The sequence below is a fragment of the Pseudozyma flocculosa genome (assembly GCF_000417875.1).
Source record: "Pseudozyma flocculosa PF-1 unplaced genomic scaffold scaffold00004, whole genome shotgun sequence".
Taxonomy (NCBI): Eukaryota; Fungi; Basidiomycota; class Ustilaginomycetes; order Ustilaginales; family Ustilaginaceae; genus Pseudozyma; species Pseudozyma flocculosa.
The window spans coordinates 651,626-678,978 of NW_006920872.1; the positions used below are offsets into that span (position 1 = coordinate 651,626).

Here is a 27,353-nt window from a genome sequence, read left to right on the forward strand (position 1 = left end):
TCTGAGGCCCGGCCCAAAACGCCCATGCGTCCCCCAACAGCCAGCCAGGCGCCTGCCTCGCAGGCGCGGCCGTTGTGTCCGAAAAGCCGCCGTTGCTGCCGGGGCCAGCCCAGGCCAGGCCAGTCTTAGGCCACGCGCGCACACCGGAGAGATCCTTTCGTGTGTCCCCTGTGCCCCCTTTCGGATCCGCGCCTCCCTGGCTCTCGATTCGGGCCTCGGTCAGCGGCGGCGGAGCGAGGGGATTTTGAGGTTGGTCAGGTCACACCTTCCACCTTCTCGCTCAACCCGTACCGCCGCCGCACCTTCCTACCAATCCCGACCTTGCGCCTCGCTAGAATCGTGCATCCCTCAGCTTCGGACTGGCCGCAACACGACAAGCACGATGCTGCCCTCAACCGTCCTCAGGGCAAGATCTGCGTGGAAGGGTGAGTCGAAGAACGTCGTATCAGGGCACGGCGAGGCCAAGCACGCGGCTGACACTTCGTTCGCTCGGCATTCTCCCCCGCAGGTCCGTTCTTTGTGGCCTTCCCGAACCTCTCCGAGGCTCTCAAGAACAACACGCCCATCCGAACAAACGCGAGGAGCTGCACCATCCTGCCAAACTTTGTGGGGTGAGTGTCCGTCGTTGGGCTTTTGAGCATCAGGCTCGATCGTGTCCGCGCTGGCCGCATCGCAACTACCTCGCCGGCCTGTCAAGCTCCATCGCGAGGCTGATGGGCCCCCCCGTCAGAACAGTTCTGCGATGCGTGTGAAAGGCAACTGATCTCGTGGCACCAGCACCCGATGACGGCTTGTAGCTCGGTCCAGGATAACCGCGTCAGCGTCGTCACGCTTGCACCGCACTGCCTCCAGGAGAAAGGGTGAACCCCTCTCTGCCGATCGACAATGCTGATCATCGTCGCCGACGTCTCTTCTCTCTCTCTTATCGCGCAGGCTCAAGTTCCTCGTGCACAATGGCAAGCACCACATCCCCATCTCGGTGACGGAAGAGATGGTCGGCCACAAGCTCGGCGAGTTCGCGCCAACGAGGAAGAGGTTCACCTACAGGCTGACCAAGAACAAGTAGCCGGCCGCGCTTGCAACTACTGCCTCTGCTGCGTCTTTGGTCTTCCGCCGGGTCCTTGTCTTCAGCTTCCCTCACCTGTACTTTTAGTCTCTCAGCACAAGCATCTCCGGTGGCATCCTGTGCCCCTCGTCTCGCCTTCGGCAGCGCTGCCTTCTCTCTGCAAAGGCGGCCGCCATTCTCCGTCGTGCCGCATTGCCGTGTTCACGGGCATGGGTGGGAGCCGCGCGTGTTCGCATGTCTGGCGTGCTGTTCGCAGACTCAAGCCTCAGACTCGCTCAATCCGGCACACTGTTGGCCCTGAGATATCTTGTCTTGCAATTCTTGCGATCCAGAACCAACGACAGGCGCGGCGCCAGGCGGTCCTGCGCCCTCACGCCGACCCGGCCGCAGCCTTGGCGACATTGAGGGGGTCGCTGACAGCCATCTACGCAGTGGCGTCGACAATAGAGAAGAGGAGGTCAGCGGTTGTCCGAGATGAGCACGAGATCAGTGCGATGCTCCTCACCTTGGGAACCATCAGAGCCAGCATAGCCATCGCGGAGAAGCTGCCGCGATGAGATGAGCATACGAAAGAGAGCAAATGGGCAGAGGCGTCAGCCCGGCGGCCAACTCTGACGCTTTCTCGCAAAAAACGGCCGGTCCTGCGGCAGACACCCACAGCAGGCTCATCAACGGCCCTCCCGATGGCGACTCCTTGTTCTTCTCAGACTTGAATGGCTTGTCGTGGGCGAGGTGGGCGACGGCGAAGATCATGCCGAGGTAGGCAATCTGCGGAGCGCGGGTCAGCATGGCCGCTCCGGACATCATCCTGCGTCGAGAGAAAAGGGATGCGAAGCTATCGTCAGCATGCCATCGACTACAGAACGCCCGGGTGACCGCGCGGCAGGTCCACCACGACCGATGGAAGACTCACGAGGCGCCGCCGAGGAAGGACCCATACATGTCGAGGTCGTTTTCCCTCCACGCCGCTGGAAGCTGCAGAGGCCTCGTCAGATCGGCCCGACGAGGATCAGAGGGGTCGACTTTGCGGTACGACGACATGTTGGATAGGTGGCCGCGGTGGTGAGTGGGGTATGTTTGTAGCCAGGTTGGGGGTCCGCAGCTTAGCGTGCTGGAAGCCCGAGGCCGGCTCAAAGCCTGGCGAATGCGGGGTCGCGCCTCGCTCGCATCTCGGCGGCCCGTCCGGAGCGTCTGCCTGGTTGGCGGATCGGAACCGGACAAGTCGGTGTTTTCTCCCGATCTCAAGACTGCCCGATGCCAGCCAGCCAGGCCGGGTCGGGCGTCTTCCCAATCTCGAAGCCAGGTCAAGGCGACCAGGGTCTCGACGTCAACCATTCGAAGCTCCTGTCGCTGGCCTCCTGGAGCCCTGCAAGCTGCCTGTCGCCACCCTCAGAACTCAAGGCAGCCCGAGGGATGGTGTTGTATGGGGCATGGACCGAGCCTGGGCCGTCGAACGGCTGTCGGGGGAGCAAGCTTAAGGCCCAGGCAGTCCGCTGCTGGGCCACCGGCAAAAATCTCCGAGACGGGGGCGTGCGTGGCCAGGCAGGTCAAGCCAGCAGCCTGCTGGCCTGCCGCGCGGGCGAATTCTCGGGCCAGCAGGCAGGGTCCAGGCAAGATGTGGCTGCTGCTGCTGGCTGGCCTGCAACCGACTCGCCTCGGGAGAAGCAAGCAAGCAGGCGGCAAGCAAGCAAGCAAGCAAGCAAGCCAAGAAGCGGGCGAGGGTCGAGTTCGCTCGTCGTCGGATCACCCGCTCGCTCGCGCTGCTGTGGCGGACCGAACCTAGGCACGATACCGACGTCTGTAGCATCGCCTCAGGGACGAGGTGTGGGTCCAGCAGGTCTCGCGGGCCCGAGTCCGGGCAGCCTGTGTGGTGGGTGGGTGACTCTTCTGGTTGTCGGGATCCGACCGGCCCTGCTCTCCTTCGGAACGTGCCAGCCCTTCGCCCCGAGCCCGTGGCGTGGCCGCAGGTCTTCCACCGCCGTGGTCCAGGCCGCTCCCTCGTCCATCATAATGCCACCCTTCTTGGGTCGCACGTACGCCTACGCCGCAGCCATCGCCTTCTTTGATTCCACGTACTACTGATCGACGACGGCTCTGTCGTGACTTACAGGGACGCTGAGTAGCAGCCACGCACGCCGCCCTCTCGGGACACGGCGCGGGACGCGTTCATGCGAAGAACGAGGCAGCAGCAGGGTTGACGACGACGTGCGTGAGTGTGCGCCCGGCCTGGCCAGCCGCCGCCGCTCTAGCCGTGCGTCTACCCGGCCTCCTGTTCTGTCTGCGTGGCCAGGGGAGGCCGCCAGCGCTGTGACTCAATTTTGTTTGATTTTTTTCTTGCGTTGGGCGGGTTTCACGCAGGCGAGCTTGAGCAACAGCAGGTAGGTGTGGTGCGGGCGCTGCCTGCCTGCCTGGTTCTTCTTGGGCCAGTCTGCCTTCAAGGCGACAGGAGCATCGTCAACCTCCTTCACCATCTCCATCACTACTCTCATCACTCTCGCCGCCTCCGCTCTTCGACCACCACCGACACCGCTGCGCTAGACGAGGCACTCTAGCTGTCCATCTTGCGCCCCTCCATCATCAGCTGCTCAGACCCGGATCGTGACCTCGGCGACCACCCTGCACCGCCCTCTCGTGCAACTAAACAGCAACACCCGCGCAGTCGTAGTAGCCCATCACTAGGCGGACATCGTCAGCACCCCTTCGAACGTCCTTCGACCATGTCCAACATCGCCGCCAACACCGCCAACGGCCAGACGGCCGTCCCGCTCGCAAAGTCGATCCACAAGGGCGACGAAGATTTCGTCTACGCCAACGATGTCCGCGTCGCCGGCTTCGAGCCCCTCATCTCTCCCTCTCTCCTCCTGCACGAGCTGCCCGCCTCGCCGGAATCCCAGAAGACCATCGCAAAGGCGCGCGCCCTCTCGAGCGCCGTCATCAATGGCCTCGACGACCGGCTCCTCGTCGTCGTCGGCCCCTGCTCGATCCACGACCCCCAGCAGGCCAAGGAGTACGCGGCGCTGCTCAAGAAGGGCATCGACGAAAAGTGGGGAGAAGGTCTCGTCGTCATCATGCGTGCCTACTTTGAGAGTGAGTGCAGGTTCAGGAGCTAGGATCGAGCCGCTTTCCTGAGGCACCATCAGGACACTCCACGGAGAGGCTGACATCCCCCTCTATCATCGCTGGCGTCCGCGGCGATGCGCGCTTCGACCTCTGCAGAGCCGCGGACCACAGTCGGCTGGAAGGGCCTGATCAACGATCCGGACATCAACGGCAGCTTCCAGATCAACCGCGGGCTCAAGGTAAGCACGTACTCTCGCGGAGGCCCTCTCGGCGGCCAGCTCGGTGTTGCGTGACCTTCTTTCTGACGTTTCGGCCTTTGGCATACCGCATCCCGGAAATCAGATCGCACGCAGCTTGCTCTCCGAACTCACGTCCAGTGGTGTCCCGGTTGCCTGCGAGGTTCTCGACACCATCTCGCCGCAGTACATGTCCGACCTCTACTCGTGGGGCGCCATCGGTGCCCGAACGACCGAGTCGCAGCTGCACCGAGAGCTCGGTGAGTGTGTGCGACGCGAGAGCACAGACCGCGTCCACGACGACCGCGCTCACCTCGAAGCTGCGGGCACCCCTCGCGCTTGCTGCCTCCCTTTCCCCGCAGTCTCCGGCCTTTCCATGCCCGTCGGATTCAAGAACGGCACCGACGGCGGCATCACCGTGGCGGTCGACGCCATCCGCGCATCGTCGCAGCCGCACGCCTTCATGGGCGTCACCAACCAGGGTCTCGCCGCCATCGTCAAGACGGTCGGCAACGCCGATCTCCACATTGTGCACCGCGGCGGGTCCAAGGGCACCAACTACGACCCCGAGTCGATCAAGTCGTCCAAGGAGCAGCTCAAGGCGGCCATGCCCGACCGCTTCCCCTCGATCATGGTCGATGCCTCGCACGGCAACTCGAACAAGGACTACCGCAACCAGCCCAAGGTGATTGAGAGTGTCGCCCAGCAGCTCGAGGCCGGCGAGACGGCCATCACCGGCGTCATGATCGAATCTCACCTCAACGAGGGCAAGCAGGGCGAGCCCAAGAACGGCAAGGTCGAGGAGCTCAAGTACGGCGTCTCGATTACCGACGGCTGCGTCGGGTGGGACACGACTGTCGAGATGCTCGACAGGCTCAACGCCGTAAGTGGTCCCGGCATTGGTCCGGTCGCGTCCTGGTTCCTTCCCGCCAGCGGGCTTTTAGCTGATTCTTCTCGGTCTGCCTCTCATCCGCCTTCCGTATCACCCAGGCTGTCCTCGCGCGCCGAAAATTGGCGCAGTCTGCTTGAAGGGCATTTCCCTGTTACTTTGATCTAGCCTTCGTGGCATGCTACTTGATTCAACCTGCGACATTCGTTGCCGTTCCAGACATCTTTTGACGAAGGTGCTTTCTGCTGAGAATAAAGACGCCGAGTTGAAGAGGGGCGGCTTCGGATTTCGAGCGCTCTGAGGCGTTCTACGATCACGTCCGTGGCGGTGGCGTACTATCCCTGCCCTTGGCCGCCTCTGCCCACACCGGGCCGTTGTCCTCGCCTTCCTTGGCTCGCTGCACCCACAGCACCCACAGAAACGAAGGCCGTTTGTAGCATCGAACAGGGCCATGTCAGCGCAGAAGTGCACGGGGTGAGTGCGGAAAAGTACTTGCTCACCATCAGTTGCTCGCGGTAAGCGGCTTTGCGTTCGGCCGCCGAGCGCTGGTTGTCCACTTGCCGCTTCAGATCAGGAGAAAGACTCTACCTCGCGTTGAAGACGATTGAAGCGCGTTGGGATCAGCGAGGGTCTCCCTCCACGCCTGGACAGTACCGAGTCTGGTCAGGCGTACTCACGTCGTAGAACTGCTTGTCGGTCGGTGTGGTACCTGAAGCAGCGGTACAACACCAGAGCAGACCGTTGGCCGGGGCGGGGATCGGTGTGAGTGCTAGGCGGGAACCACCCTCCGGCGGTGAGTGTCTAGGTGGGTCCGAGGCAGCGCAACGTACCCTTCATGATGCCGTAGCCGAGCGCGATCACTGCCACTCCTGCGCCAACCATACGAGGCCAGGGAGATCCGCTCATTGTCGTCTGTCTGTCGGCGGGGCCAAGGTCGCAGGAAAGGACGTGGGTAGCGAGCGCTGTGGAGGAAAAGCTCTCGTGTGATGTAGGAGCAGGTCGACCGCTGAGGATGGCGCTCTTAGCAGGATCGGCTGCCGGCGAGGTCGAGGAGAGGGTGGTGTTGGTTGTCCAGAGGCAAGGAAGTGAGCAACGAGCCACAGGTGACAGACATCGAGCATGCATGTGGAGTAGGGGGGGCTCGTTTCGATTGGTCAGCCACGCCGGGGTTCCCCTCTCCGCTCGGAACCGAACTGAGAGGCGGACAAGTCTCTCGACGCGAACCTCTACAGCCGGAAGCCCAGCAAGACGTTATCTATCAACCGGGTCACCTTGCCGCCCTTTCCTTCGCTGACCAGGGCAGCGCCGCTCAGGATCGCCCCCTCTTCCACCTTGATGCCCTCTGCGCCGCGCTTCGCCACGACCTCTTCGAGGTTCTCCAGCGTGTTTGGGTTGTTGAGCGAGATGTAGTCCAGCTCCAGCGTGACCGAGCCCTGTTGCCGGCACCTCTTGACCTCCTCCTCGACGACGGCCCTGGCATTGCGCAAGGTGGTGCGCACCCGCACGTCGGCGGGCTCTCCAGCCGAGGCGTCCCAGGTTCTTTGTCCTTCGCACAGAGCGCGGTACAGCACCGGGGCCACCTTGCGCCCGCCGGCCGTCAGGTAGGCGTTCCGGCTGCTGAGCGCGAGGCCGGTCTCATTGTCGCGCCCCGTTGGCATGACCCGCAGATGTTCTGGCGAGGGCGGGTGGGCAAACAGCAGATCCTTGACGAGTCTGCGCAGGATGATGGCCTGCTGGATGTCCTTCTGTCCGAAGTAGGTGCGGTCGGGCTGTCGGGGAGAGTGGGCGGGCATCGCACTTGCATCGTCAGCGCTGGCCTCGCTACTGCACCGCCGCCCGACGGCGACGAGGCTCACCTGGACGATGTGAAAGAGCTTGGTGACGACCGTCGCCACACCGCGGAAGAACGTGGGCCTGCTACCACCTTCCATCTGGTGCCCGAGGCCCTTGACCTCGACAAAGGCGCCGACCTGGTCCTCGACGATCTGCGTAAAGCCGCTCGGGTACATCTCGGGCACCGTCGGTACAAAGGCGGCCGAGACCTTGCGTTGGCCCTGGTCGCTGCGCAGCGGGCTGAGCTTGGCAATGTCCGCTTCGAGCGTGCGCGGGTACGAGGCGAGGTCCTCGGTGGGTGCAAACTGGGCCGGGTTGACAAAGATCGAGACCACAGTGTGGTCGTTTTCCTCGAGGCTGGCTTGCACTGTGGCAGGTTGGCGTGAGGAGCATGAGCTGGTCAGCCAGCGATGCCACAGCGAAGAAGCGGCCGCCCATCGAAACTGGCTCAGGCTCACCAAGGCTGAGATGGCCCTCGTGAAGGGCGCCCATGGTGGCGACGAAGCCGACGGTCTCGCCGCGGGCTGCAGCTCCGGCTCGCCACTGCCGATACCGCTGTACGGTGGTGAAGATGGGGATCGGAGAATGCGGCATCGGCCCTTCCTGCGCTGCCGCTTGAACCGCTTCCGCTCGCGGCGCAGCGACCAAGGACGACGCAGACAGCGTCCGAGGCATTCCCGGCGTCGTTGCAGGTGCTGCCAGGTTGGCCGGGCTCCTCGTCATGGCCGCGAGCGTGCGCCTGGCGCCGTAGGCGAAGCAATGGTTGGCCCCAAGTGTGCCTGGCAGAGTCAGTAAGTGGATGGGCCTCATGACCGGTCGGTCGTCGGTGGCGAAGGCGGACTAAGAGAGAAGGGGGTTTCGTCCTGGCGTTGTCTAAAGCTCAAAAGCGCAAACCGCAAGGCGGGCGGCAGGCGGCAGCTTCTTTCGAGGCAGATGCCAGCAAATCTAGGAATCACCATTGCCGGGTCCCGGGCTTCAAGGATCTAGCATCTGTCGCAGGCATCTTCTCGCACATGTCGCAGTTGCGGGGGGCAGGTTCGACATGAAATGTATTGGGGTCCTGTCAATTGACACCATCATCAACGATCCATCAGGCAGAGCCAGAACCAGCCTGCGCCGTCGACACGACCTTGCTTGGTGGGCCGGCCATCTATCGCCTCGCCTGGTGGGATCACGAGTCTCTCTGAAAGTGTATTCCGCTTCGATGCCGCACCTCGACTCGCCGGCAGTAAGCACCTCCGCAGTCGACCCAGCATACCATCTTTCGTGCCGATCTTAAAAGGGCTTGTAAAAGTATCAAGCGTGTTCCGACCCCATCAAATACACGGCTCTGCCCTAGTAGGCCACACTCAGTTTCAGACGATCAAGGGTGGAAGATGAGCCGGCTCCGGAATTAAGATTTAGAGAGGGACAGGAACGCAGACAGAAAGGAGGGTTGGTGGCTGTAGGATCTGGCAGACTCCTCGTCAGGAGCTTGTCAGGGGGAAGATATACAGCCTTCGAAAGAGGGGTCCGCACGGATAGACATGGGATCCGAGTACGTTCGCGAGCCTAAATGGTAACAGGGCGGCTCCGTCGCAAAAGTCACAGGTCAGTCTCGAATCGAGTGACAGCCACAAAGTGGTGGTAGCACTCTTACTCGTCTACTCACGTTGAATGCTATCAAGCAACGACGCAAGCACCACCCCAGGGGCGTCCAGTCTTGCTAGGATCCTCGTTGTTGACCGGGGCCTGCTCAGTGGAGACAGCCTGGACCGAGGTGAAAGGTGCGAAGAGGGCGTCCATGGTGAGAAAGGTGCGAAGGTGATGAAGCTCTGAGAGAGAGGGTAAGAGAGAGGTAGGTGCTGTAGAAGAGATTGTTGGTTGTTCGATGTCGAGGAAGCAATCTGCCTGTTTGAGTGCTCGCCTTATATCGTTTGCGAGCACCGTGCAGACCTGAAATGTCCTACGAGGTCGCTCGTTGAGACTGCGAAGCATCGCTTCGTGGGTGGGCCCCCGCCCATCCACAGGGGATTGCACGTTGAGCAACATTTTGCCCACGCTCCAGCTGTATGAAAGGGCCACAGATGCCACGGTGTTGAAGAAAGGGCCGGTGGCGGTAGCTGCCCTTTGTCACGCCCGCGGCCCCGCCGTCACGCGACAAATGCCCTTTGTTCCGCTACAAGCCCCCGCCCTCGCCGGTCGCGACGACTGCCCTTTGCTTGCTTCGCTACAAAGCCGCTCTCTCCCCCTCTTCCCTTTTCCTCCCCTTTCTCCCCAGAGGCGAATGTCACGGTATTTCTTCACGCATCAGAGACCGCGCGACCGCACATTAAACAAAGGGACAGAACTGTAAAGATCCCACGAAAGTGAAAGGGGAGACCGAGACCGCTTGCTGGCACATCCGAGTACATTGCCATGAAATGGAGCAACACTGCTCGCTAGCCCATGCACAAAGGGAAGCAGCAGATGCAGAGCGAGTGGCTTTGACCGGCTTCCTCGTAGAGTCTCTCACATACCTCAAAGGCACGGATGACGACCGCGGCACATCTGACTTTCCCTGGTGTTCCGCATAGAAGGCTAATACCAACTCCCGCTCAGGAAGACGTGCACGCAGCAGCGGGGAGACAGTCACAGAGAGCCACAGGCAACCGATCAGATATCCATGAATCAACGCCGAGGCGTCACATCGCTTCTACAAGGCCTTGGAACTTCTCGTGTGGCGACGAAAGCATCTTGGGAGAGCAGCTCCAACGTTTCATATTATTGTCGGACAAAGGTTTCGTGTTACGATTTCGATGGGGGGATGACGCCGTGCAGTCTTTGATCGATCGTGACGCAAAGGCAAAGCTAGCTGCTAGGGTATACAGAACGTGTGACAGAGATCTTCACTCCGTGCCCTTCGTCAAGAGTGCGATCCATGTTCTGCACCGAGGCGATGTCGGAAGTGCCAAATCGCTCGGATTCAGGGGAGCTTTTCGAGGCCCAGCCCTTCTCGGTCGCTTCCGATTGATCGAAGGATTCACAGTCGGCGGCCCTCGAACGTTCATTGAAGGTTGCGAGCCTAGGATCGGGAAAAAGAAGCGATACGAATCAGATCGAGGACTTGGCGTGACCAGCGTCCCAGAAAGCCACTCACTTCGACACAGTGAAAGTATCCTTCGGGTTCGTCTTTGCGGACATCAATCCGATGCGTTGAAAGAATCTCTTGTAGGTCTTGATGGCCTCCTCACCCAGCCCGAACATGAGAAAGAAGAAGATGCCGCTGATGGGCGATGTCCACCGAGTAAGATCCAGAACCACAGTAGAGCCCATCCTGAGCTCGATTGCCTCTGCGGGATAGAGCGACACTCGGTCGAAGCCGTAATGGACGTCGCCCCATGACTTGTAGGGTGCGAGGCCTCCGGGTATCTGGGTCTGACGTACGAAGACGACCATGACAAGAGGGAAGAAAAACAGGATGTCGACGATGGAGAACATCATCATCCGAAGGTAGCGCGATTTGTTGAGATGCGACGCGGTGGACTGCAACACCGCTGCGAATTGTCTGCGACGGACGATGAACCATCGAAAGGCAAGGACTGATTGCGACAGAGAAAGAATCAGTCGCTGCGCTCCATCGTCGAATCGGCCTTGTCGCACTCACTGCTGTAGACGAGTGAAGCGATGCAGACGAAGACCCAAGGCAGGAGCACGAGAACCAAATAAACCGCTGTTGGCACGTAGCTTGGCCAGCAGCCACGGCCCTCGAGAACGTCAAATCGATGACCTTGATTGACGATCATGAGCGATAGGTGCACGATCGGGAGGCCGACGGTGATGAAGAGATCGACGAGAAGACGCCTTCTTCTGCCTTGCTCCGTCAGTCTGACTTCTCTGGTCGACGCGATCGATTCGAGACGTCGAGCGATGCACAGGTTGCAGCATAGGAGGGCAAAGTTCGTGAGATGGCGTATTCTGATACCTGCGGGGAGCCGTATCATCCGCAAAGAACTTCGGTCAGTCTCGTTGCGAAACCCTGCCAGTCTTCGATCTCGACTCACTAATCTCGCACCATGCCGGCGCAAGGTTTTCGAAGGAATGCGCCCATACAGAAGTGTTGACGAGGATGTCGATGTTGCTCAGAATCAAGTAAGCCATCATGCTGAGGGTGCCGACATTTTTGGCCCGCCAGTGCCAAGGGAATGGGAGCGGAACGAGGAAGCAGCTCAGGGCCGAAAAGGTGATCAGCGCATAATTGGTCATCGCGTTGTCGATGATGTGTAGAAGAGTGTTGGTGGTGCTTCGAGGTGCTGGAGCGTTCCGCACGGTGTGCGCTTCCCTATATATTGACTCTTCAGAAAGCTCGGATCCCAGAAAGATCCTGACGGGCCGCAACCATGGTGGCCATGGTTACGCCTCCGGCAAAAACGCAGTGTCCATTGCGGCTCCTGTCCGACACACAAAGGGCTTTTTTTGGACGTGAGAAAATTCTGCCGCTCCGACAAAGGGGAGAAAAAAAGGGAGGAGGGCCCGGGGAGATTTCTTCTTGATTGAGCCCGAGGAAGGTGACACGTCGGAGGACGAGGACCGAGGCAGTGTGGCCGGATGGTGGTACAAAGGGAACCCTACGAACGGCATCGAGCTTGCCTGAGGGCGCTTGTTGAATTTTCTTTGTGTGCATGACGGCAGGCATGGGCAGACACGTGCAATCCCTGTCCTCGGCCGCCACCGCTGCTGACGCTGCTATGGGTACGTATCGGTCTGTAGGTAGCACGTCCCTTTCTCCTCGTGCTCGAACTACCACAATCATGAATAGGTAGACGATGCGCCCACAAAGGGATCTTATTTGCTCGCTCGCGCCCGGGGCTGACTGGGCGCGTAGCCCCCATGGCGCTGTGGCTCCTGCGTGAAGAGACTCTGCGAGAGCTAAAATTCGTGGTGCCACCCGAGGGATAGCACCCCTTTGCTCCGACGAGTCCATGCCAGCGCTCAGGACCAGGTCGTCGTTCTGTGCGGACCCGACAGCGCAAGCCAAGCAGAATCCCTTTGTCCGTCGGTCAAGGTGTTCCCTTTGTCCCAGAGCAGAGATACCGATCCCGACAATTAGTCTCGCAGCCGTGTGCCCGCGCCAATCCTCCCGTCTTTCGGCAACAAAACGACATTCGCAGGCAGACCGGGTCCGACGAAGACAACGGCTAAGAGCACGCCAGACCGTGCCCAGGATAGACGCCACAAAGGGGCACGGATCGTCGGCGGGTCTTGTGTGGACTGCCCCTTTGTCTGACAATCTCATCGAAGGCGTGAGTCTGTTACGACTGCCACTCTGCTGCCGCACTGAGAGGTGAATGCCAAGATAATGGGCAACATGGCCGGGATCGAGCATGACAGTCATGCGGGGGAGGTGTGCCGGGCCGTCTTGGTTGTGGAGAGTCCTTGCGCCGGTGAGAGCCGTGAGAGGTCGGGTACCGCCCCTGCCTTGAGCCCTGACCACGCCCGCGCTCCCCTTTGTCATCTCCGTACACCAGGTCGTCGCGAAGGGCTGTGTGCGAAGGACAGGGCGCAAGCACCTAGCCTCCCTCCGTACAGCGCGGTTCGCCAGAAGGGTCGCCCAGGGGATCGCCGTCGATGGGCCGCTCGCTGATGCGGCTCTCCTTGAACAGCCGCTAGGGTGGTCTCGACACCGCCTCGGAACGATAAATACCACTCGCGACGGTGCCGATGTTGTTCTCTGCTCCTCATCAACTCACACATCCTCCTCTCTCACACACCTTCAAAGCCTCGCTTCCCGACACTTCTTCGCTTCCCCAGCAAAACCCCCCTCACTCTATCACAATGGACGCCATCTTCAACGTTGTTGCCCCTACCGTCGTCGGCGCCGCCGAGACCCAGGAGGCTCCGGTCAACTACGAGATCCGCAAGCCCGGCCAGCAGTGGCAGGACCGCGGCTCTTTCTGCACCATCGCCTAAGGTGATGGCGCGTCGCCGCCCCTTCATCTCGCGACCCTGGCCTCGCTGGTCGAAGACCGACGAGACTCTGTGAGTATGCTCCGTCCAGCTGTTGCACGTCTACAACTGTATGCTGATTCTCCTGGCCTGTCGTGCCTTCATGTCGAAGCAGAAGCTCGATCTACAGCCGCGGTCCTGAGTAGTGGAGCCTCCCTATACTCTTGGTACCTCCTTTCGATTTCCTCCTGGAACCTCGTCCCGAACATACCACCCAGTAGCTGTGCAATAATCAGCTCAACGCTCCCTCGCGATCCCAATCCCCTCCTCCCTCTAGCCACCGGCCGGCTACCCTCTCTCTCCGCCTGTTCCCTCGTCCGCCTCTTTAATCTTCAATTTCAGCTTCTTCCCTCTCCATTACATTGTTCGCTTCATCTTGTGTGGATCCTTGAGTGGTGGGCTGAGCGGTTTCGATCTGAGGACTGGGCCGTCTCGTTAGCATCCGGTCACCAAAGGTTGCCAGCATGCGTACCGTCATCGCTAGTCGAGCGCCGATCAAAGGGACGATCGGATCAACGCCGCCTGGCCTGGGACGGTCCAACGATGTTTGACCCCTTTGTGCTCCCTTCGCCGTGTCCGGGCACAAGCGACGCGCCGGCGGGAAAAAAAAAAAAAGTCGACAACCGGAGCTGGGCGCGGGAAATCGAGAACGATGCGGGGCGCAGGTCTGCCGCGTCCTCGCGCCCTCCCGCTGCCGTCCATTGCCGCCACGACTGTCCCACATCCCCGCCAGGCCCGGCCGGGCCATTGCAACAAAGGGTACACACCGAGACGCGTGAGGATGAAAGGGACTTGCTGATTGCATGGGGGAAAAAGAGAACAAAGCGATCTCGGGGAGGGTCGCTTGGCTCACTTTTTGGCCGCGTCGGCGTCGTCTTCGCCCCGCTCGGCCAGGCTCATCTCAATCGCACGAGCGATGGCCTCGTCCTCGTCCATCTCCTCGTCCTCGTCGCCCTCGTGCTGGCCGGCAACGACCGCCTTGCCCGATCCCTTGCCGGCGTCCGGATCGGCCGCCGCCATTTCGACGTCCTCGTCCCCTGCGCCGGCCTGTGAGAGCGCGATGGCCTTTTGCAGCATCGCCTCTTCGGACTCGTCGTCGGCGTTGGCGCCCTCGCCCGTGATGGCCTCGGCGCCGTGCGCCACCATGGAGCCGGACCCTGCCAGGCCGGTCGAGGCCGACGGAGCCGCCACGGCGGCGATGGCACTGCTCTCGGCGCCCTCCGACACGGTCGGCAGCGTGGACCCTTGGGTGCCAGAGGCATTTTCGGCGGCGCGCTGTCTCGCCTGCTCCTCCTCGAGCGACATGCGGAGCGCCTGGAGTGTTCAGAGGAAGCGGAACTGGTCAGCATGCTGCGAGCGCAGGGCGTGCGCGGCGTGCGCGGTTAGAGCCAGCGCAAGTGGTGGTGCTCACCATGGCCAACTCGGGGTCCATACTGGGGTCGACGCCGAATTCGAACTGGTTTCCACCTCCTCCGCCGCCGCTGCCCGAAGGGCCCGCACCACCGCTCTCGCCGCCCTCTTCTTGCAGGATTGGAGAGGTCAGGATGATGTCCGAGAGGAGCTGCGGACCTGCCGGGATGCTCAGGAGGTGGCTGCCCGCGACGAGGCGTGTTGGGGTAACAGCGCGTCAGTGCGCGGATCAGGTGGCTGATGACGCTGGCGAAACCTGGCGGCGACTCACCTGTTGTCGCCGCTGTTGATGGCCTCGATGAACTTCGAGAGCTTGTCCTCGTTTTCCTCGTCCTCGCCAAAGTTGACAATGTCGACGGCCACGTTGTTCTTTTTGAGCCGCTTGCCGAGCTTGACAAGGTCCTGCTCGGAGTTTGCCACGGGCGAGCCGACAAAGACAATGACCCTCTGGCGCTGGTTCTTGTTTTGGCGATGCTTGAGTGCGAGCTGCGGGTGAGGGTCGATGAGTGCAGGTGGAGCGCCGGGAACGGCAGGACAGAGAGCGGCGCGTCAGCGACTTGGTGCGCATAGAGCTGCGAGGAGGCGCAGAGACCGATGGGGACACCCACCGAGGCGACGTTGATGCCGGTAAGAAGGTCCGAGGTGCCGGCGACCTTTGTCGAGTGCAGCGCGGTCAGGATCTTTCCGACGTCCTGGGTCAGCGTGACGAGAACCTCGGGGCTGCAAGTAGAGGCAGGGGGTGGCACCACATCGTCAGCCCGGACTTTCGCTGCGGTCCGACTCGGCCGACGCTGGAGCCCGACTCACCTCTTGCCTGCCATGGTCATCAGCCCGACCTCGCTCTCGGCATTGGAGTTTGTCTTTGCGTCAAAGATCATGTTGACGGCGTCAGACTGGGCCTCCCACCGGGACGGCGTGTAGTCGCCATTCCTCATCCACTCCGAGTTGTCGAGCCTGCGGGCAGGGGCGACGGGGGCCAGCGGGTCAGCAAGGAGAACGACCAGCGAGTATCACTCCACAGGCTGCGTCAAGGGCCATGCACTCACACTAGCATCGTCGCTTCGAGGACCATGTTGGGCAGCGAGCTCGAGAAGGTGTCGGGAGGATGACAGGTTCGAGGCCGTCCGTACGAGTTTGGAGCCGGCTATGGGGATCTAGGTGAGGCTGGGCGGGTAAGCGAGCCAAGTGACGAAGGCTGATGCTCGGGACGGTCGATGAGAGAGGGACGCGGTGTGGTAGCGGTGAGGGGGGAGGCGACGATGAGGACAGAGGATGGTGCAGCAACCAGGTTGGAGAGAGGCAACGCACACAGGCTGGGCTACCACAGAGGACCGAGGGGGATGTGGAGTAGGGCCAGGGCCAGCGCACATTTACGCGGCCTGTGCCTCGCCTGCTCGGATCCGCCGATCACCGTGACTGGTGGCGGGGCGTGCCAGGTCAGGGCCAGCAGGCTAGGGTGGCCCAGCCAGGTGGCCATGCCCAGGCCAGGGCCATCTTGGGCCGTGATGTGCAGCGGAGCGCTCGCCCGTCCGCACCTGGCCCTCTAGCCCTGGCCTCTCCACCTTCACGTCTGTCCTCACCCCGCGCATCAAGCTACCCTTGGCTCCCCTCCGCTGCCCTACGCTGCTGCTCTACCATCGGCCCATCCCGAACGACCAAGCAGCCCAGCAGCGTCGCATCGCGTCGCATCGCATCGCAATCGCAATCGCAACAGGGCCATCCCCGTCGCTCCCCACCGCTCGCCGTCGCTCGTCGGAACAGCGCCGACAGAACCGCATCGCTACCAACCCTGCCCTTGGCCCTCGTCTCCTCGGCCGCTCCGCACCCTCGCCGACTTTGCGCAGCCGACCCGAGGCCCACGCCAGCACAGCCTGTCCAGATCGCTGCACCGCCACCCTTCGGAACCACATCCGCTGCCATCATCGGCGCCATCCTCTGTCGCACTCACCGTGCACCTGCGGCCCAACCACGGCAACCATGGCGGGGCGGATAAGAGAAGTGTGGGCCGAGAACCTCGAGTCAGAGATGGCGCTGCTGCGCGAGACGATCGACAAGTACCCCTACGTCGCCATGGTAAGTCATGGAAGCAGCCCCTAGCTGAGCCCACCCTGCCGAGGCTGATCCGGGTTGGTCCCACCTATCACTCGTCTCGACGGCCTGCTGGTCGCCTCGCTAGGACACCGAGTTCCCTGGCATCGTTGCGAGGCCCATTGGCACCTTCAAGGGCTCGTCCGACTACCACTACCAGACCCTGAGGTGCAACGTCGACCTGCTCAAGCTCATCCAGCTCGGCATCACCCTCTGCGACGAGAATGGCAACCTGCCCCCAGAAGTCTGCACTTGGCAGTTCAACTTTCGCTTCAGCGTAAAGTGAGCGAGCAGGCGGAGCCGCCATGCGATTCGCAGCGCGACCAGAACTGACTCGCCGCACCGTGCCCCTCCTCGCGTCCGACCGCCGCCTCTCTTCAGCGAGGACATGTGCGCACCGGATTCGCTCGACCTTCTGACAAAGGCGGGCCTCGACTTCGACCGACACGAGCGCATGGGCATCGACGTCGAGCACTTTGGCGAGCTGCTCATCACGTCGGGGCTCGCGCTCTTTGACGACGTCAAATGGGTCTCGTTCCACAGGTGAGGTGACGCTGGCATCGACTCCCGGCTCGCGAGGCAAAGGTACCCATCCTCAGCGGCTCACGGCATCGCATCATCTCCTTCGGTCCCTCCCTCCTTCCACAACCCTTCCAGCGGCTACGACTTTGGCTACCTCCTCAAGGTGGTGACGTGCAGTCCGCTACCGGCACAGGAGGCCGACTTCTTCGCGCTGCTTCGCATCTGGTTCCCGTGCATCTACGACATCAAGTTCCTCATGCGCAGCTGCAAGACGCTCAAAGGCGGCCTCCAGGACGTGGCCGACGACCTTCAGGTCAGCCGCATCGGCCAACAGCATCAGGCGGGCAGCGACAGCCTGCTGACGGCGACGACGTTCTTCAAGATGCGGCAAAAGTACTTTGACGGGTCCATCGACGACTCCAAATACCTGTGAGTGGACGGCGCTGGTGTGTCGGCGCGAAGTCGCCGGGGCTACCACTGAGATTGACACAAGGCTTCCACTGTGTCCGCTCCCACCCTTGCCGCACGCACGCGCAGCGGCTGCCTCTACGGCTTCTCTTCGAGCTCATCGCACCTCAACGGTGCAGTGCACTACAACCAGAGTCAGACCCAGAATCACCAGCACAACCGACCCTCGAGCGTTCAGAGCTTCCACGACGCTGTACCTCGCTCCATCTCTGCCGGCTATGGGCCAGGCAACGGATCCGGACTGCCCACGCCCAACTTCAGCAGCCCGTACAAGAGCTCCCTGGGCGCCATGGGAGATCGATGACGAGCCCGCGTCTATGGACATCCCCATCGCACATCGGCCGAGCGCCGATAGCCTGCCCGGGTTCCCGGGTCGAGGCCAAAGGCGGCCCGCTCCCACTTATTCCCGCGCCAGCCCCTGACCTTCGATCCATCGCCGCGCCCCCCAATCGTCCTCGCTTCGAGCCGGCATCGTCTCGTTGCAAACACCTCCCTCCTCTGCCCACTCGCCTTCCCGTGCGACGCGACCCAAACCTACGATTGGTTGTACTAGTATCCGAAATGTATCACCGTCCTCTCGCACCGATTTCCATGCTGACCGAGTGGCCTGCGGGACTGATGCTTCTCGTTGGATGACGCGGAAGGATGGTGATACAGACGTGGCGGTGGCAGGGAAGCGTGGATGCGAGCGAGCGAGTGGTTAGAGGAAGGGGGAAGATGGAGGCCGACGAGGCTTGTATCGATGTGCTTGCTTGCTTGCTTGCTTGCTTGCTTGCTTGCTTGCTTGCTTGGTCGAGCCGATAGCAGGGGAGGTCAGGATGGCTGAACGCGCAGACCACCGACGATGGCGCCGGCCCAACACGGAGCGGCGGCGCACCAGGGATCAGTCAAAGGCCTCCTCAGCAGACTGGCGCACCAGCCGTCGGACCTTCTTCTTGTACCCGGGCAGGTCCTCCCGAACCTGCTTGGCGGCGTCGATGTTGGCCGGCGAATCCGTGTTGGGCACGTCGGCCGACAGTAGGCTGATGACGGAAAGGAGCTGCGTGGCGTTGACGTTCGCCACGAAGAGGAGGAAAAGGCAGACGGGATCGCCGGTCAGCAGGCTTCGAATGACCTAGGCCGTGCGAGCAGCGGGGAACGCACGATGGACTCGACCGTGTGGACTGGCAGCCACCTCTCGCCAGCGTCTTCGTAGCCGTACTCGTCCTTGCCCGGAGCGTGCTGTGAGGGTCCGGAAGTAAAAGGGCGAAAGGTCGCAGATTGTGAGCGAGGCCTGATTCGGCGTCTGCGCAGACGGATGTCCCATGTCGCAGGCACGACGTACAAGAATCGAGATGCAGACGGTTCCGTCGGCGTAAACTGCAGAAGTGAGCGGCGAAGAGGGAGATGTTGGAGCTGGTCAATGTCCATCCGAGGGACCGGCCGACGACCGAGGGACAAGAGCGTTCAGGGCGAGCTCACTGTTCGGATGCCACATCGGCGTGATGAACTTCATCTTTGGCGGAAGCAGCGGATACTCCTGTTGCAGATGCGCCGCAGTCCGGAGGGGTTACATTTGTCAGCCTCGATGCGGAACGGTGATCTACCAACGGCCTCGAACTCACAGGTGGAAAGTTGAGCTCTGCGCGCAGGAAGCCGCCCTCATAGAGTGTGTCTGATCGGCGCGAAGATGGGAAAGAGGGCGGCGGCGGTCAGCGACCTCGTGACAGACCCTCCCGGCGAGTAGGACCCGGACGATGGCGCTTACCGTTCGGACCGATGATCATGATCTCCCACTGTGGTGCGACAGAGCATAGGCGGGTTGCCGCACATCAGAAGACTGACAGGGTAGACCTAGAAGAAGGAACTGCGGCAGGGCAAGACGCTTACCTCGAACAAGTTGCTCTCGTCCTTGAGCCCGGCGCTGAAACCGTCGACCGGCCCTGATGAGGTGCAGCAGAAATGGCAGAGCCAGGCGTCAGAGAGACATGCTGACGGGTCTCTGTGAGCGGAAAGACGCAGCGCAGCAGCTGCCTGGGACTCACTCTTTCGAAGTTCTGTGAGTTGTCGCTTCAGGAGCAGAGTGTTGCCCGTGGGAGTCGACGACATGCTGGCTAGCGACCGGTGCCGTTGGCGAACGGCGTCCGTGGAATCGAATCAAGCGGCGCGAGAAGGGAAAAGATGAGCCTGAAAGCTGCGCGCGATTGATTTGAGGACACGTGCAGCGATATTGCACTCTAGAGTTGTGGCTGAGCAGGTGTGGCAAGTGCGCCGAGCGCTTTGTCAGGGTGGCGGCGGCGTAGAGCTGAGGTTGGGAGGCAAGCGGGCCGATTGGAGTGACTGCAGTTGGCAAAGAGGGGCTGAAGCAGGAGAGGCGAATCTTGACGTTGAGGGCGGCGCAAGCAAGCTTGGATGACGGTCAGAGGTCAAGGTGAGGCTGGAAAGGGGGAGGGGGGGGCCAGGTCGAGGTCGGTCCGCGAGGAGGGTCTGCCGCCTGCGCCTCGAGGCAGCGGAGGGAGGTCCAAGCGGGGGTTGGGCACGAGGCCACCCCGATCCGCCTATCGGGGATTTTTCGAGGTTGGTTGGCTTCGGCTGGCGAAAAAGTCGGGCCGCCTTTGTCTGGCTTGGCCTCGCCTGGCCTCGCCCTCCTTCACCATCTTCTCGCTCCTTTGCCACCCCCCTATCCCTCTCCCGCCTGCTCTCCTCGCCGGCCGCATCATACCGCAACCTCCCGCCTCACCTCACCCGCTGCGACGATCAAATTTCTCGCTGCACTTGCGAGTCTCGCTCACCGCTTCGCAGCTCGGATCTCAGCAGCATCGCAACGACCTCTTTGACGAAAATCATCCATCCCAGAGCCGCTCCGCTCTGCCTCGCATCCGGCGACAACGCTACTAGCCGCTCGCTCACTCCGTCACGGCCTCTCGGCCCCGCTCCGAACGCGCTTATTCTCTCCGCACAACGCTCCTTGCTCGCCACATCGCTGCCGGTGTTCCGCTGATCCGCTCAGGCGCAATCGGTCGCGAGGAGGCGTAGTTGGAATCAGCCATGACACGCGCAACGAGAAGCGGCGCTCCGGGCAGCGGTATCGACGAAGACACAAAGATGGCGCCGCCGGCGACGGGGATCCAGAAGATGCCAGGCAGTATCGCAGAGCTCGCCCACGCTACCGGGATGGGAGTGGATCCAAACCAAGACCCCATCGCCGCGCTCAAGGCGGCCAACTACAAGGGCAAGGGCCTCATGGACCCCATCAAGGCCGTCGAGGACAAGTGGCAGCTCCTCCCCGCCTACCTCCAGGTCAAAGGACTCGTCAAGCAGCACATCGACTCGTACAACTACTTTGTCGACGTCGACCTCAAGAACATCATCAAGGCCAACGAGAAGATCACCTCCGACATCGACCCCAAGTTCTACCTCAAGTACACCGACATCGTCGTGGGTGAACCGCAGCGAAACGATCCCGACGCCATCGACCGGTCCATCACGCCGCACGAGTGCCGGCTGCGCGACATCACCTACAGCGCCCACATCTTTGTCAACATCGAGTACACCCGCGGCGGCAAGATTGTGCGCAGGAAGAACGTGCCCATCGGGCGGATACCCGTCATGCTGCGCAGCAACAAGTGCGTGCTGGCCAACCGCACCGAAAAGGAGCTCGCCAAGATGAACGAGTGCCCGCTCGACCCCGGCGGGTACTTTGTCGTCAAGGGCACCGAGAAGGTCATCCTCGTCCAGGAGCAGCTCTCCAAGAACCGCATCATTGTCGAGATCGACCCCAAGAAGAACGTCCAGGCCTCGGTGACCAGTTCGACGCACGAGCGCAAGTCAAAGTCCTACGTCCTCTCCAAGCACGGCAACATCTACGTCAAGCACAACTCGCTCCACGAGGACATCCCCATCGCCATCGCGCTCAAGGCCATGGGCATCCAATCCGACCGCGAGATCCTTCAGCTGGTGGCCGGCCAGGACGAGTCGTACCGCGAGCTCTTTGCGCCTAACCTCGAGGAGGCCGCCCGGCTCGGCGTCTTTACCCGGAAGCAGGCGCTCGACTATATCGGCGCGCGTGCAAAGTCGTCGCGCAAGCCGATGTCGGTGCGCCGACCGCTGTCAGAGGACGCCATCGAGGTGCTGGCGACCATCATCATGGCCCACGTGCCCGTCGAGCGCCTCAACTTCCGGCCAAAGGCAATCTACATTGCCACCATGGTGCGGAGGGTGCTGATGTGCATGCAGGACGAGAGCATGGTCGACGACCGCGACTATGTCGGCAACAAGCGCCTCGAGCTCGCCGGACAGCTCTTGTCGCTGCTCTTCGAGGACCTCTTCAAGAAGTTCAACACCGACCTCAAGATGAACATCGACAAGGTCCTCAAGAAGCCCAACCGTACGGCCGAGTTCGACGCCTACAACCAGTTCCACTTCAACGGCGACTACATCACCTCGGGCTTTGTGCGCGCCATCTCGACGGGCAACTGGAGCCTCAAGCGTTTCAAGATGGAGCGCGCCGGCATCACCCACGTCCTGAGTCGGCTGAGCTACATCGCCGCCCTCGGCATGATGACGCGGATCAGCTCGCAGTTCGAAAAGACGAGAAAGGTGTCGGGTCCGCGAGCGCTGCAACCGAGTCAGTGGGGCATGCTCTGCCCCTCGGACACGCCAGAGGGAGAGGCGTGCGGCCTGGTCAAGAACCTGGCGCTCATGACCCACATTACCACCGACGTCGAGGAGGAGCCCATCATCAAGATGGCGTTCACGCTCGGCGTCGAGGACATCAACCTCGTCACCGGCGCCGAGCTCTACCGCCCGGACTCGTACATCGTCTACATCAATGGCAACGTGCTCGGCGTCACCCGCTTCCCCGTCCGCTTCGTCAACAACTTCCGCAAGCTGCGCCGCGCTGGCCGCATCTCGGAGTTTGTCAGCATCTACACAAACACCCACCACCAGACGGTCCACATCGCCTCGGACGGCGGTCGCATCTGCCGTCCCATGATCATCGTCGAGAACAACCGGCCACGGGTCACCGACCACCACATCCGCGAGCTCAAGGCCGGCGCACGCTGCTTTGACGACTTCCTCACCGCCGGGCTGATCGAGTACCTCGACGTCAACGAGGAAAACGACTCGTACATTGCGCTCTACGAGAACGAGATCATCCCGCAGACGACGCACCTCGAGATCGAGCCGTTCACCATCCTTGGCGCCGTCGCCGGCCTGATCCCCTACCCGCACCACAATCAGTCTCCGAGGAACACCTACGTGAGTGGCTTTCCGCCTCTGCCGCCTCCATGCCTCGATGGCCGGGCTGACCTTCTCCCCCTCCCCCGTCTCTCGCATCGCCCGTTGCATCCCCTCCCATGTCGCCCTTCTGCTCCCTCCTTGCGTCTCGCCGCAGCAATGCGCGATGGGTAAGCAGGCCATCGGCGCCATCGCCTACAACCAGCTCAACCGGATCGACACGCTGCTGTACCTCATGGTCTACCCTCAGCAGCCGATGGTGAAGACCAAGACGATTGAGCTGATCGGGTACGACAAGCTGCCTGCGGGGCAGAACGCCATGGTGGCGGTGATGAGCTATTCGGGCTACGATATCGAGGACGCCCTCATCCTCAACAAGGCCTCGCTCGACCGCGGCTTCGGGCGGTGCCAGGTGATGAAAAAGTCGTCGACCGTGATCCGCAAGTACCCCAACGGCACGCACGACCGGCTGGCCGATGCGCCCGTCGACGAGAACGGCAAGAAGCAGAAGCGCTACGAGATTCTCCAGGCCGACGGCATCGCTGGTGTGGGCGAGCGCGTGGACCAGGGCGACGTCTACGTCAACAAGCAGACGCCCGTCAACGCCAACGACAACTCGTCGGCCGCCATGTCGCAGAATGCGGCGGCGGTGCAGTACAAGAGCGCGCCGCTGTCGTACAAGACGCCAGTATTCGGCTACATTGACCAGGTGCTCATCACGGACACGGACTCGGACCAGACGCTGATCAAGGCTCTGATCCGGCAGACGCGCCGGCCGGAGCTGGGAGACAAGTTCTCATCGCGGCACGGGCAGAAGGGCGTCTGCGGCCTGATCGTGCAGCAGGAAGACATGCCCTTCACCGACCGCGGCGTCAATCCGGACGTCATCATGAACCCGCACGGCTTCCCCTCGCGCATGACGGTGGGCAAGATGATTGAGCTCCTTTCCGGCAAGGCTGGCGTCATCACCGGCACGCTCCAGTACGGCACCGCGTTCGGAGGATCAAAGGTCGACGACATGTCGAGGCTCCTCATCGAAAACGGCTACAACTACGCCGGCAAGGAGACGCTGACCAGCGGAATCACTGGTCAGCCGCTCGAGTGCTACACCTACACCGGCCCCATCTACTATCAGAAGCTCAAGCACATGTGAGTTTCACCCGGCCGTGGCGCCGACAGGGTCCTTCTGTGAGGGCCCTCGATGACTGAGTCGGCATCTTTCCCCTTTCTCCAACCGTTCTTCCACGCATCAATTCTCATTCTGCTCTTTGCCCCTCTCTCCCGCCCTCTGCGCAGGGTCATGGACAAGATGCACGCCCGAGCCCGTGGACCCAGGGCGGTCCTCACCCGCCAGCCCACCGAGGGACGGTCGCGCGACGGCGGTCTGCGTCTCGGCGAGATGGAGCGTGACTGCCTCATCGGCTACGGCGCCACCCAGCTGCTCCTCGAGCGCCTCATGATCAGCTCCGACGCCTTCATCGTGCACGCGTGCCAGCGCTGCGGCATGCTCGGGTACAACGGCTACTGCTCGTATTGCAAGTCGTCCAAGGACGTCGTCAAGCTCACCATCCCCTACGCCACCAAGCTCCTCTTCCAGGAACTCATGGCCATGCAGGTCGTTCCCCGTCTCGTCCTCGAGGTGAGTCTTTGGTGGTGGTGTCGATGCTCGTCGTAGCGGCGGCCCCATCGTACCGCTCCTGCTTCGCCCTCGACCGCTTGGCTGACCTCCCTTCCCGTCGACTGCCTTGACACTTCAGGACGCCGTCTGAGATCTCCGGCGACTCGCCTGAACCACTTGATCTTTGCCCCGGCTCGGCTCGGCGTCGCCTTGCGTGCGATACCCTCGCCGCTGCCGCGCGCGTTTCCTTGGCCGCCCACCCGCCCACACTTCCACCCCTTCACTGCCGCTCTCGCCCCTTGCCCATCATCTGTACTTTGTATCGTCCGTCCTCGCATGCAACATCGCCTCTGACCATCCTCTCTTGTGGCTCTGACGGTCGATCCTGCCGTTTCCCGGTCTTTGGGCGCCTGGCTTGACGTGCGGCTCACTCCTTGCGGCCCTCGACTCCGCCGTCGTCCTGTTCCATCTGCCTAGCCCTGCTGGACGATGGACGCGGGCTACTTTCAAACCCAGTGCCGCGATCCTTGTCTGCTGCCGCGGCGCCGCCGCCGCTGGCCCTGCTGACAGGCTCGACACTCTCGAAGAACGCCGGTGATCCTGCCGCGGGGGTTGCCGCCCCTCGCTCTCGCAGGAAGACTCTGGCCGCGGGAGGCGCCGGCGGGCCCATGTCGCCGCCACCGCCGTGAGGATGGGCTCTCGAGTCCGCCACCGACCTGGACCTCTTGGCCAGAGACGCGCGGTTTTCATCGCCGAAGAACCTCTTGATGCCGCTCGAGCCAGTCGCCACAGGGACGGTTGCGTTGGGCTTGGTATCGCCGACGGGAGCGAAGTCTGCCTCCTTGGCAGTGGCAACACCCTGCGCGTGGCCGGCAAATTCGCGCTGTGGAGTAGCATGGCGGAGAGACTGCCTGGGACCGGGCTGTTGCTCGTCGGCGTGAGCAGGCCTTGAGGCCCGCTGCTCTCCTCGGGTACGGTTGCGCAAGCGTGCCTCGGAGCCGCTCCAATTGACAGGCTCGGGCGCCGTGTGGCCGTCAAAGGCATCGTCAAAGGGCGCGGACATTGCGTTGGCCCTCGAACGGATCACCTCACAGTTGTGGCGAACCACCTCGACCTGAGCCTGGATGCTGCCCAGAATCGAGCAACGCATGATGACGGACATGTTCGGGGTCAGTCTCCTCCCTCGTTCGAGCACCGAGGCGAGCTTAGGGGGTAGGCGAGCTCCCGCAATCTGCACTCACCGAGCCAGGGCGACGCGAAGCTGCTCCTCGTACGCTCGCACGAGATGCAAGGCGCAGCGACGTTCTTGGAGTTCGCACTCAACACCGAGATGCTCTTTGGCCACCGTGTTGCTCATGCTTGCGACAATCTTGGCCTGGACTCGCAGCAGAGGGCAGAGCTCCGGGTAACGAGCCTCAAAACCGCGAACGTCGGCTGCCGTCACGGCGAACTCGGCATGGCCTCGTCCGTGTGGCGGCAACGGGTGCGGCGAGATGAGCGGCGATGCTGACGGAGGCAGAGGCGTAGGAGAGCCCTCGAGCGTGCCATGGCGTCCTTCGAGCTCGTCGGCGTACAGCTCCCGGAGGGCCTCGACCTTGCACGAGGTGGCGAAGTCGTCGTCAGCCGGCTGAGCAGCCTCAATTTGGCGGTGTGCAGGGGCTTGGGACTGCTGCCGCGCCTCACGGTCGATGCTCGACTCTGACCACAGCATTGGCGGGAGCCTATAGCCCTCTTTCCACGCTCTCCACTGGACCTTCTCGAGCGGCGAAGATTGGCTGAGCACCAGCTTCTCGTGGGTGAGGCTCTTGTCGCCTTCCTCGGTCAGCATCCCCATGACGCCGGCGATGGAACGGTGGTCAAGGATCAGGGAGGCGATCCTGCCCGTCTTTTCGCCGAGGCCCTCGAGATCCTCGTCCGGGTCCGGCAATATGGACCTGGGATCCACCCGCTCAGCGACCGAAACGCCAAAGTCGATGTCACCGAACTGGGTTCGACCTCGCGAAGCATCCGGGCATCTCTGTTCAGCCTCGCTACGCAAGTCGGCGAGCGCGCTTGAACCCTTGAACGACTTACCGCGTGGCGGCTAAAGAGCGAGAGCAGGGTATCGCCAGACCCGGCGCCCTCGGACGCGTCCACAGACTCCATGGCGGCAGGAGTTGCGAGGTGTGTACAGCTCAACGTGCGTGTCGTGAGGTCAGCCTGGCGGCGTGCGTGAAGTGCCCTGGAAGGGCAGGCGACTTGGAGCGCGAGGCTGGTTATATAGGCGGTGGCGATGGAAAGAAGGGCCCCCAGCGAAGGTGAATGCCCCCAGCGAAGATGACGGCCCATCCGCCCGAGGAGCGCCCCCGTCTCAAGGCCGAGGGCACGAACCCGGGCGAGGCGTAGCCTGGTGGGCGCCAGACCGCCGCTGGGCCATCGGCGCGCATTTCGAGAGGACGAAGCAGAAGCTCGATCTGCTGATCTCGGCGCCCTGCTGGCGGGCCTCTGGAGATTGGCCACGACGCGGTTCGGCCCGTCTCCGACAGGTGTACCGGCTCACCCGACGGCAGATGCGCTGGCGCAGGGGACGACGGATCATAGCGGGGCAGCTTCCGAGGCTCATGAGTTGCGTGTCGCAGGGTAGACGGGCAATTCCAAAGCGTTGTGAGGGCTTGAGTCGAGCGAGAGGAGTGACACGTCGCGGGTATCATAGGGAAGCGAAGGAGCTCACTGGCACCATGATGGAGGACGACGAGGATGCGGTGGCCTGTGGCAGACGACCTCCACCTCTCGGCCGTCTCGTCTGCTGGGCCCAAGCGCTGCAAGGGTTTTCGAGCGCCTGCAGGCCAGGCCAGGCCAGGCTGGGACAGACGACCTTCGCGCCCTACGCCGCCCTGCGCCGGTGCCGCTCGTTGGCTGGCTGGGGTCGGCCGGGCGGCCTGCCGCTGGGTCCTTTCCTACACCAGCTTCCCCAGAGGTGAACAACGGCCAACCACCTAC

At 62.2% G+C, this 27,353-nt stretch overlaps 13 protein-coding genes across 13 annotated transcripts; 5 read left to right on the top strand and 8 right to left on the bottom strand.

Moving 5' to 3' along the window:
- Positions 1-382: 382 nt before the first annotated feature.
- On the top strand, positions 383-1,066 carry PFL1_01706 (uncharacterized protein; the record flags this gene model as incomplete). The annotated part of the gene is made up of 3 exons (XM_007879216.1): positions 383-425; positions 509-611; positions 934-1,066. 3 exons carry the CDS (start codon positions 383-385, stop codon positions 1,064-1,066), a joined length of 279 nt encoding a protein of 92 aa, XP_007877407.1.
- A 370-nt stretch (positions 1,067-1,436) lies between these two features.
- PFL1_01707 (uncharacterized protein) lies at positions 1,437-2,107 on the bottom strand (the record flags this gene model as incomplete). Its single annotated transcript, XM_007879217.1, has 4 exons — positions 1,437-1,490; positions 1,572-1,611; positions 1,725-1,874; positions 1,980-2,107. 4 exons carry the CDS (start codon positions 2,105-2,107, stop codon positions 1,437-1,439), a joined length of 372 nt encoding a protein of 123 aa, XP_007877408.1.
- A 1,676-nt stretch (positions 2,108-3,783) lies between these two features.
- PFL1_01708 (uncharacterized protein) lies at positions 3,784-5,391 on the top strand (the record flags this gene model as incomplete). Its single annotated transcript, XM_007879218.1, has 5 exons — positions 3,784-4,153; positions 4,283-4,365; positions 4,469-4,622; positions 4,725-5,245; positions 5,353-5,391. 5 exons carry the CDS (start codon positions 3,784-3,786, stop codon positions 5,389-5,391), a joined length of 1,167 nt encoding a protein of 388 aa, XP_007877409.1.
- A 173-nt stretch (positions 5,392-5,564) lies between these two features.
- PFL1_01709 (uncharacterized protein) lies at positions 5,565-6,133 on the bottom strand (the record flags this gene model as incomplete). Its single annotated transcript, XM_007879219.1, has 4 exons — positions 5,565-5,648; positions 5,752-5,835; positions 5,929-5,960; positions 6,082-6,133. The coding sequence occupies 4 exons, from the start codon at positions 6,131-6,133 to the stop codon at positions 5,565-5,567; spliced, it is 252 nt and encodes an 83-aa protein (XP_007877410.1).
- A 344-nt stretch (positions 6,134-6,477) lies between these two features.
- On the bottom strand, positions 6,478-7,894 carry PFL1_01710 (uncharacterized protein; the record flags this gene model as incomplete). The annotated part of the gene is made up of 3 exons (XM_007879220.1): positions 6,478-7,020; positions 7,108-7,451; positions 7,543-7,894. 3 exons carry the CDS (start codon positions 7,892-7,894, stop codon positions 6,478-6,480), a joined length of 1,239 nt encoding a protein of 412 aa, XP_007877411.1.
- Positions 7,895-8,746: 852 nt separating this feature from the next.
- On the bottom strand, positions 8,747-8,869 carry PFL1_06826 (uncharacterized protein; the record flags this gene model as incomplete). Its single annotated transcript, XM_007879352.1, has 1 exon — positions 8,747-8,869. One exon carries the CDS (start codon positions 8,867-8,869, stop codon positions 8,747-8,749), a length of 123 nt encoding a protein of 40 aa, XP_007877543.1.
- A 1,082-nt stretch (positions 8,870-9,951) lies between these two features.
- On the bottom strand, positions 9,952-11,308 carry PFL1_01711 (uncharacterized protein; the record flags this gene model as incomplete). The annotated part of the gene is made up of 4 exons (XM_007879221.1): positions 9,952-9,988; positions 10,203-10,644; positions 10,710-11,027; positions 11,107-11,308. 4 exons carry the CDS (start codon positions 11,306-11,308, stop codon positions 9,952-9,954), a joined length of 999 nt encoding a protein of 332 aa, XP_007877412.1.
- Positions 11,309-12,877: 1,569 nt separating this feature from the next.
- Positions 12,878-13,012, top strand: PFL1_06827 (uncharacterized protein; the record flags this gene model as incomplete). Its single annotated transcript, XM_007879353.1, has 1 exon — positions 12,878-13,012. One exon carries the CDS (start codon positions 12,878-12,880, stop codon positions 13,010-13,012), a length of 135 nt encoding a protein of 44 aa, XP_007877544.1.
- Positions 13,013-13,897: 885 nt separating this feature from the next.
- Positions 13,898-15,530, bottom strand: PFL1_01712 (uncharacterized protein; the record flags this gene model as incomplete). The annotated part of the gene is made up of 6 exons (XM_007879222.1): positions 13,898-14,362; positions 14,460-14,640; positions 14,730-14,944; positions 15,067-15,178; positions 15,266-15,412; positions 15,505-15,530. The coding sequence occupies 6 exons, from the start codon at positions 15,528-15,530 to the stop codon at positions 13,898-13,900; spliced, it is 1,146 nt and encodes a 381-aa protein (XP_007877413.1).
- A 905-nt stretch (positions 15,531-16,435) lies between these two features.
- Positions 16,436-17,840, top strand: PFL1_01713 (uncharacterized protein; the record flags this gene model as incomplete). Its single annotated transcript, XM_007879223.1, has 5 exons — positions 16,436-16,531; positions 16,635-16,828; positions 16,928-17,089; positions 17,204-17,497; positions 17,606-17,840. The coding sequence occupies 5 exons, from the start codon at positions 16,436-16,438 to the stop codon at positions 17,838-17,840; spliced, it is 981 nt and encodes a 326-aa protein (XP_007877414.1).
- A 579-nt stretch (positions 17,841-18,419) lies between these two features.
- On the bottom strand, positions 18,420-19,624 carry PFL1_01714 (uncharacterized protein; the record flags this gene model as incomplete). Its single annotated transcript, XM_007879224.1, has 8 exons — positions 18,420-18,575; positions 18,680-18,757; positions 18,861-18,895; positions 18,998-19,055; positions 19,141-19,190; positions 19,284-19,311; positions 19,406-19,458; positions 19,561-19,624. 8 exons carry the CDS (start codon positions 19,622-19,624, stop codon positions 18,420-18,422), a joined length of 522 nt encoding a protein of 173 aa, XP_007877415.1.
- A 939-nt stretch (positions 19,625-20,563) lies between these two features.
- PFL1_01715 (uncharacterized protein) lies at positions 20,564-24,525 on the top strand (the record flags this gene model as incomplete). The annotated part of the gene is made up of 4 exons (XM_007879225.1): positions 20,564-22,777; positions 22,914-23,905; positions 24,053-24,395; positions 24,514-24,525. The coding sequence occupies 4 exons, from the start codon at positions 20,564-20,566 to the stop codon at positions 24,523-24,525; spliced, it is 3,561 nt and encodes a 1,186-aa protein (XP_007877416.1).
- Positions 24,526-24,801: 276 nt separating this feature from the next.
- Positions 24,802-26,208, bottom strand: PFL1_01716 (uncharacterized protein; the record flags this gene model as incomplete). The annotated part of the gene is made up of 2 exons (XM_007879226.1): positions 24,802-25,501; positions 25,616-26,208. 2 exons carry the CDS (start codon positions 26,206-26,208, stop codon positions 24,802-24,804), a joined length of 1,293 nt encoding a protein of 430 aa, XP_007877417.1.
- Positions 26,209-27,353: the final 1,145 nt, after the last annotated feature.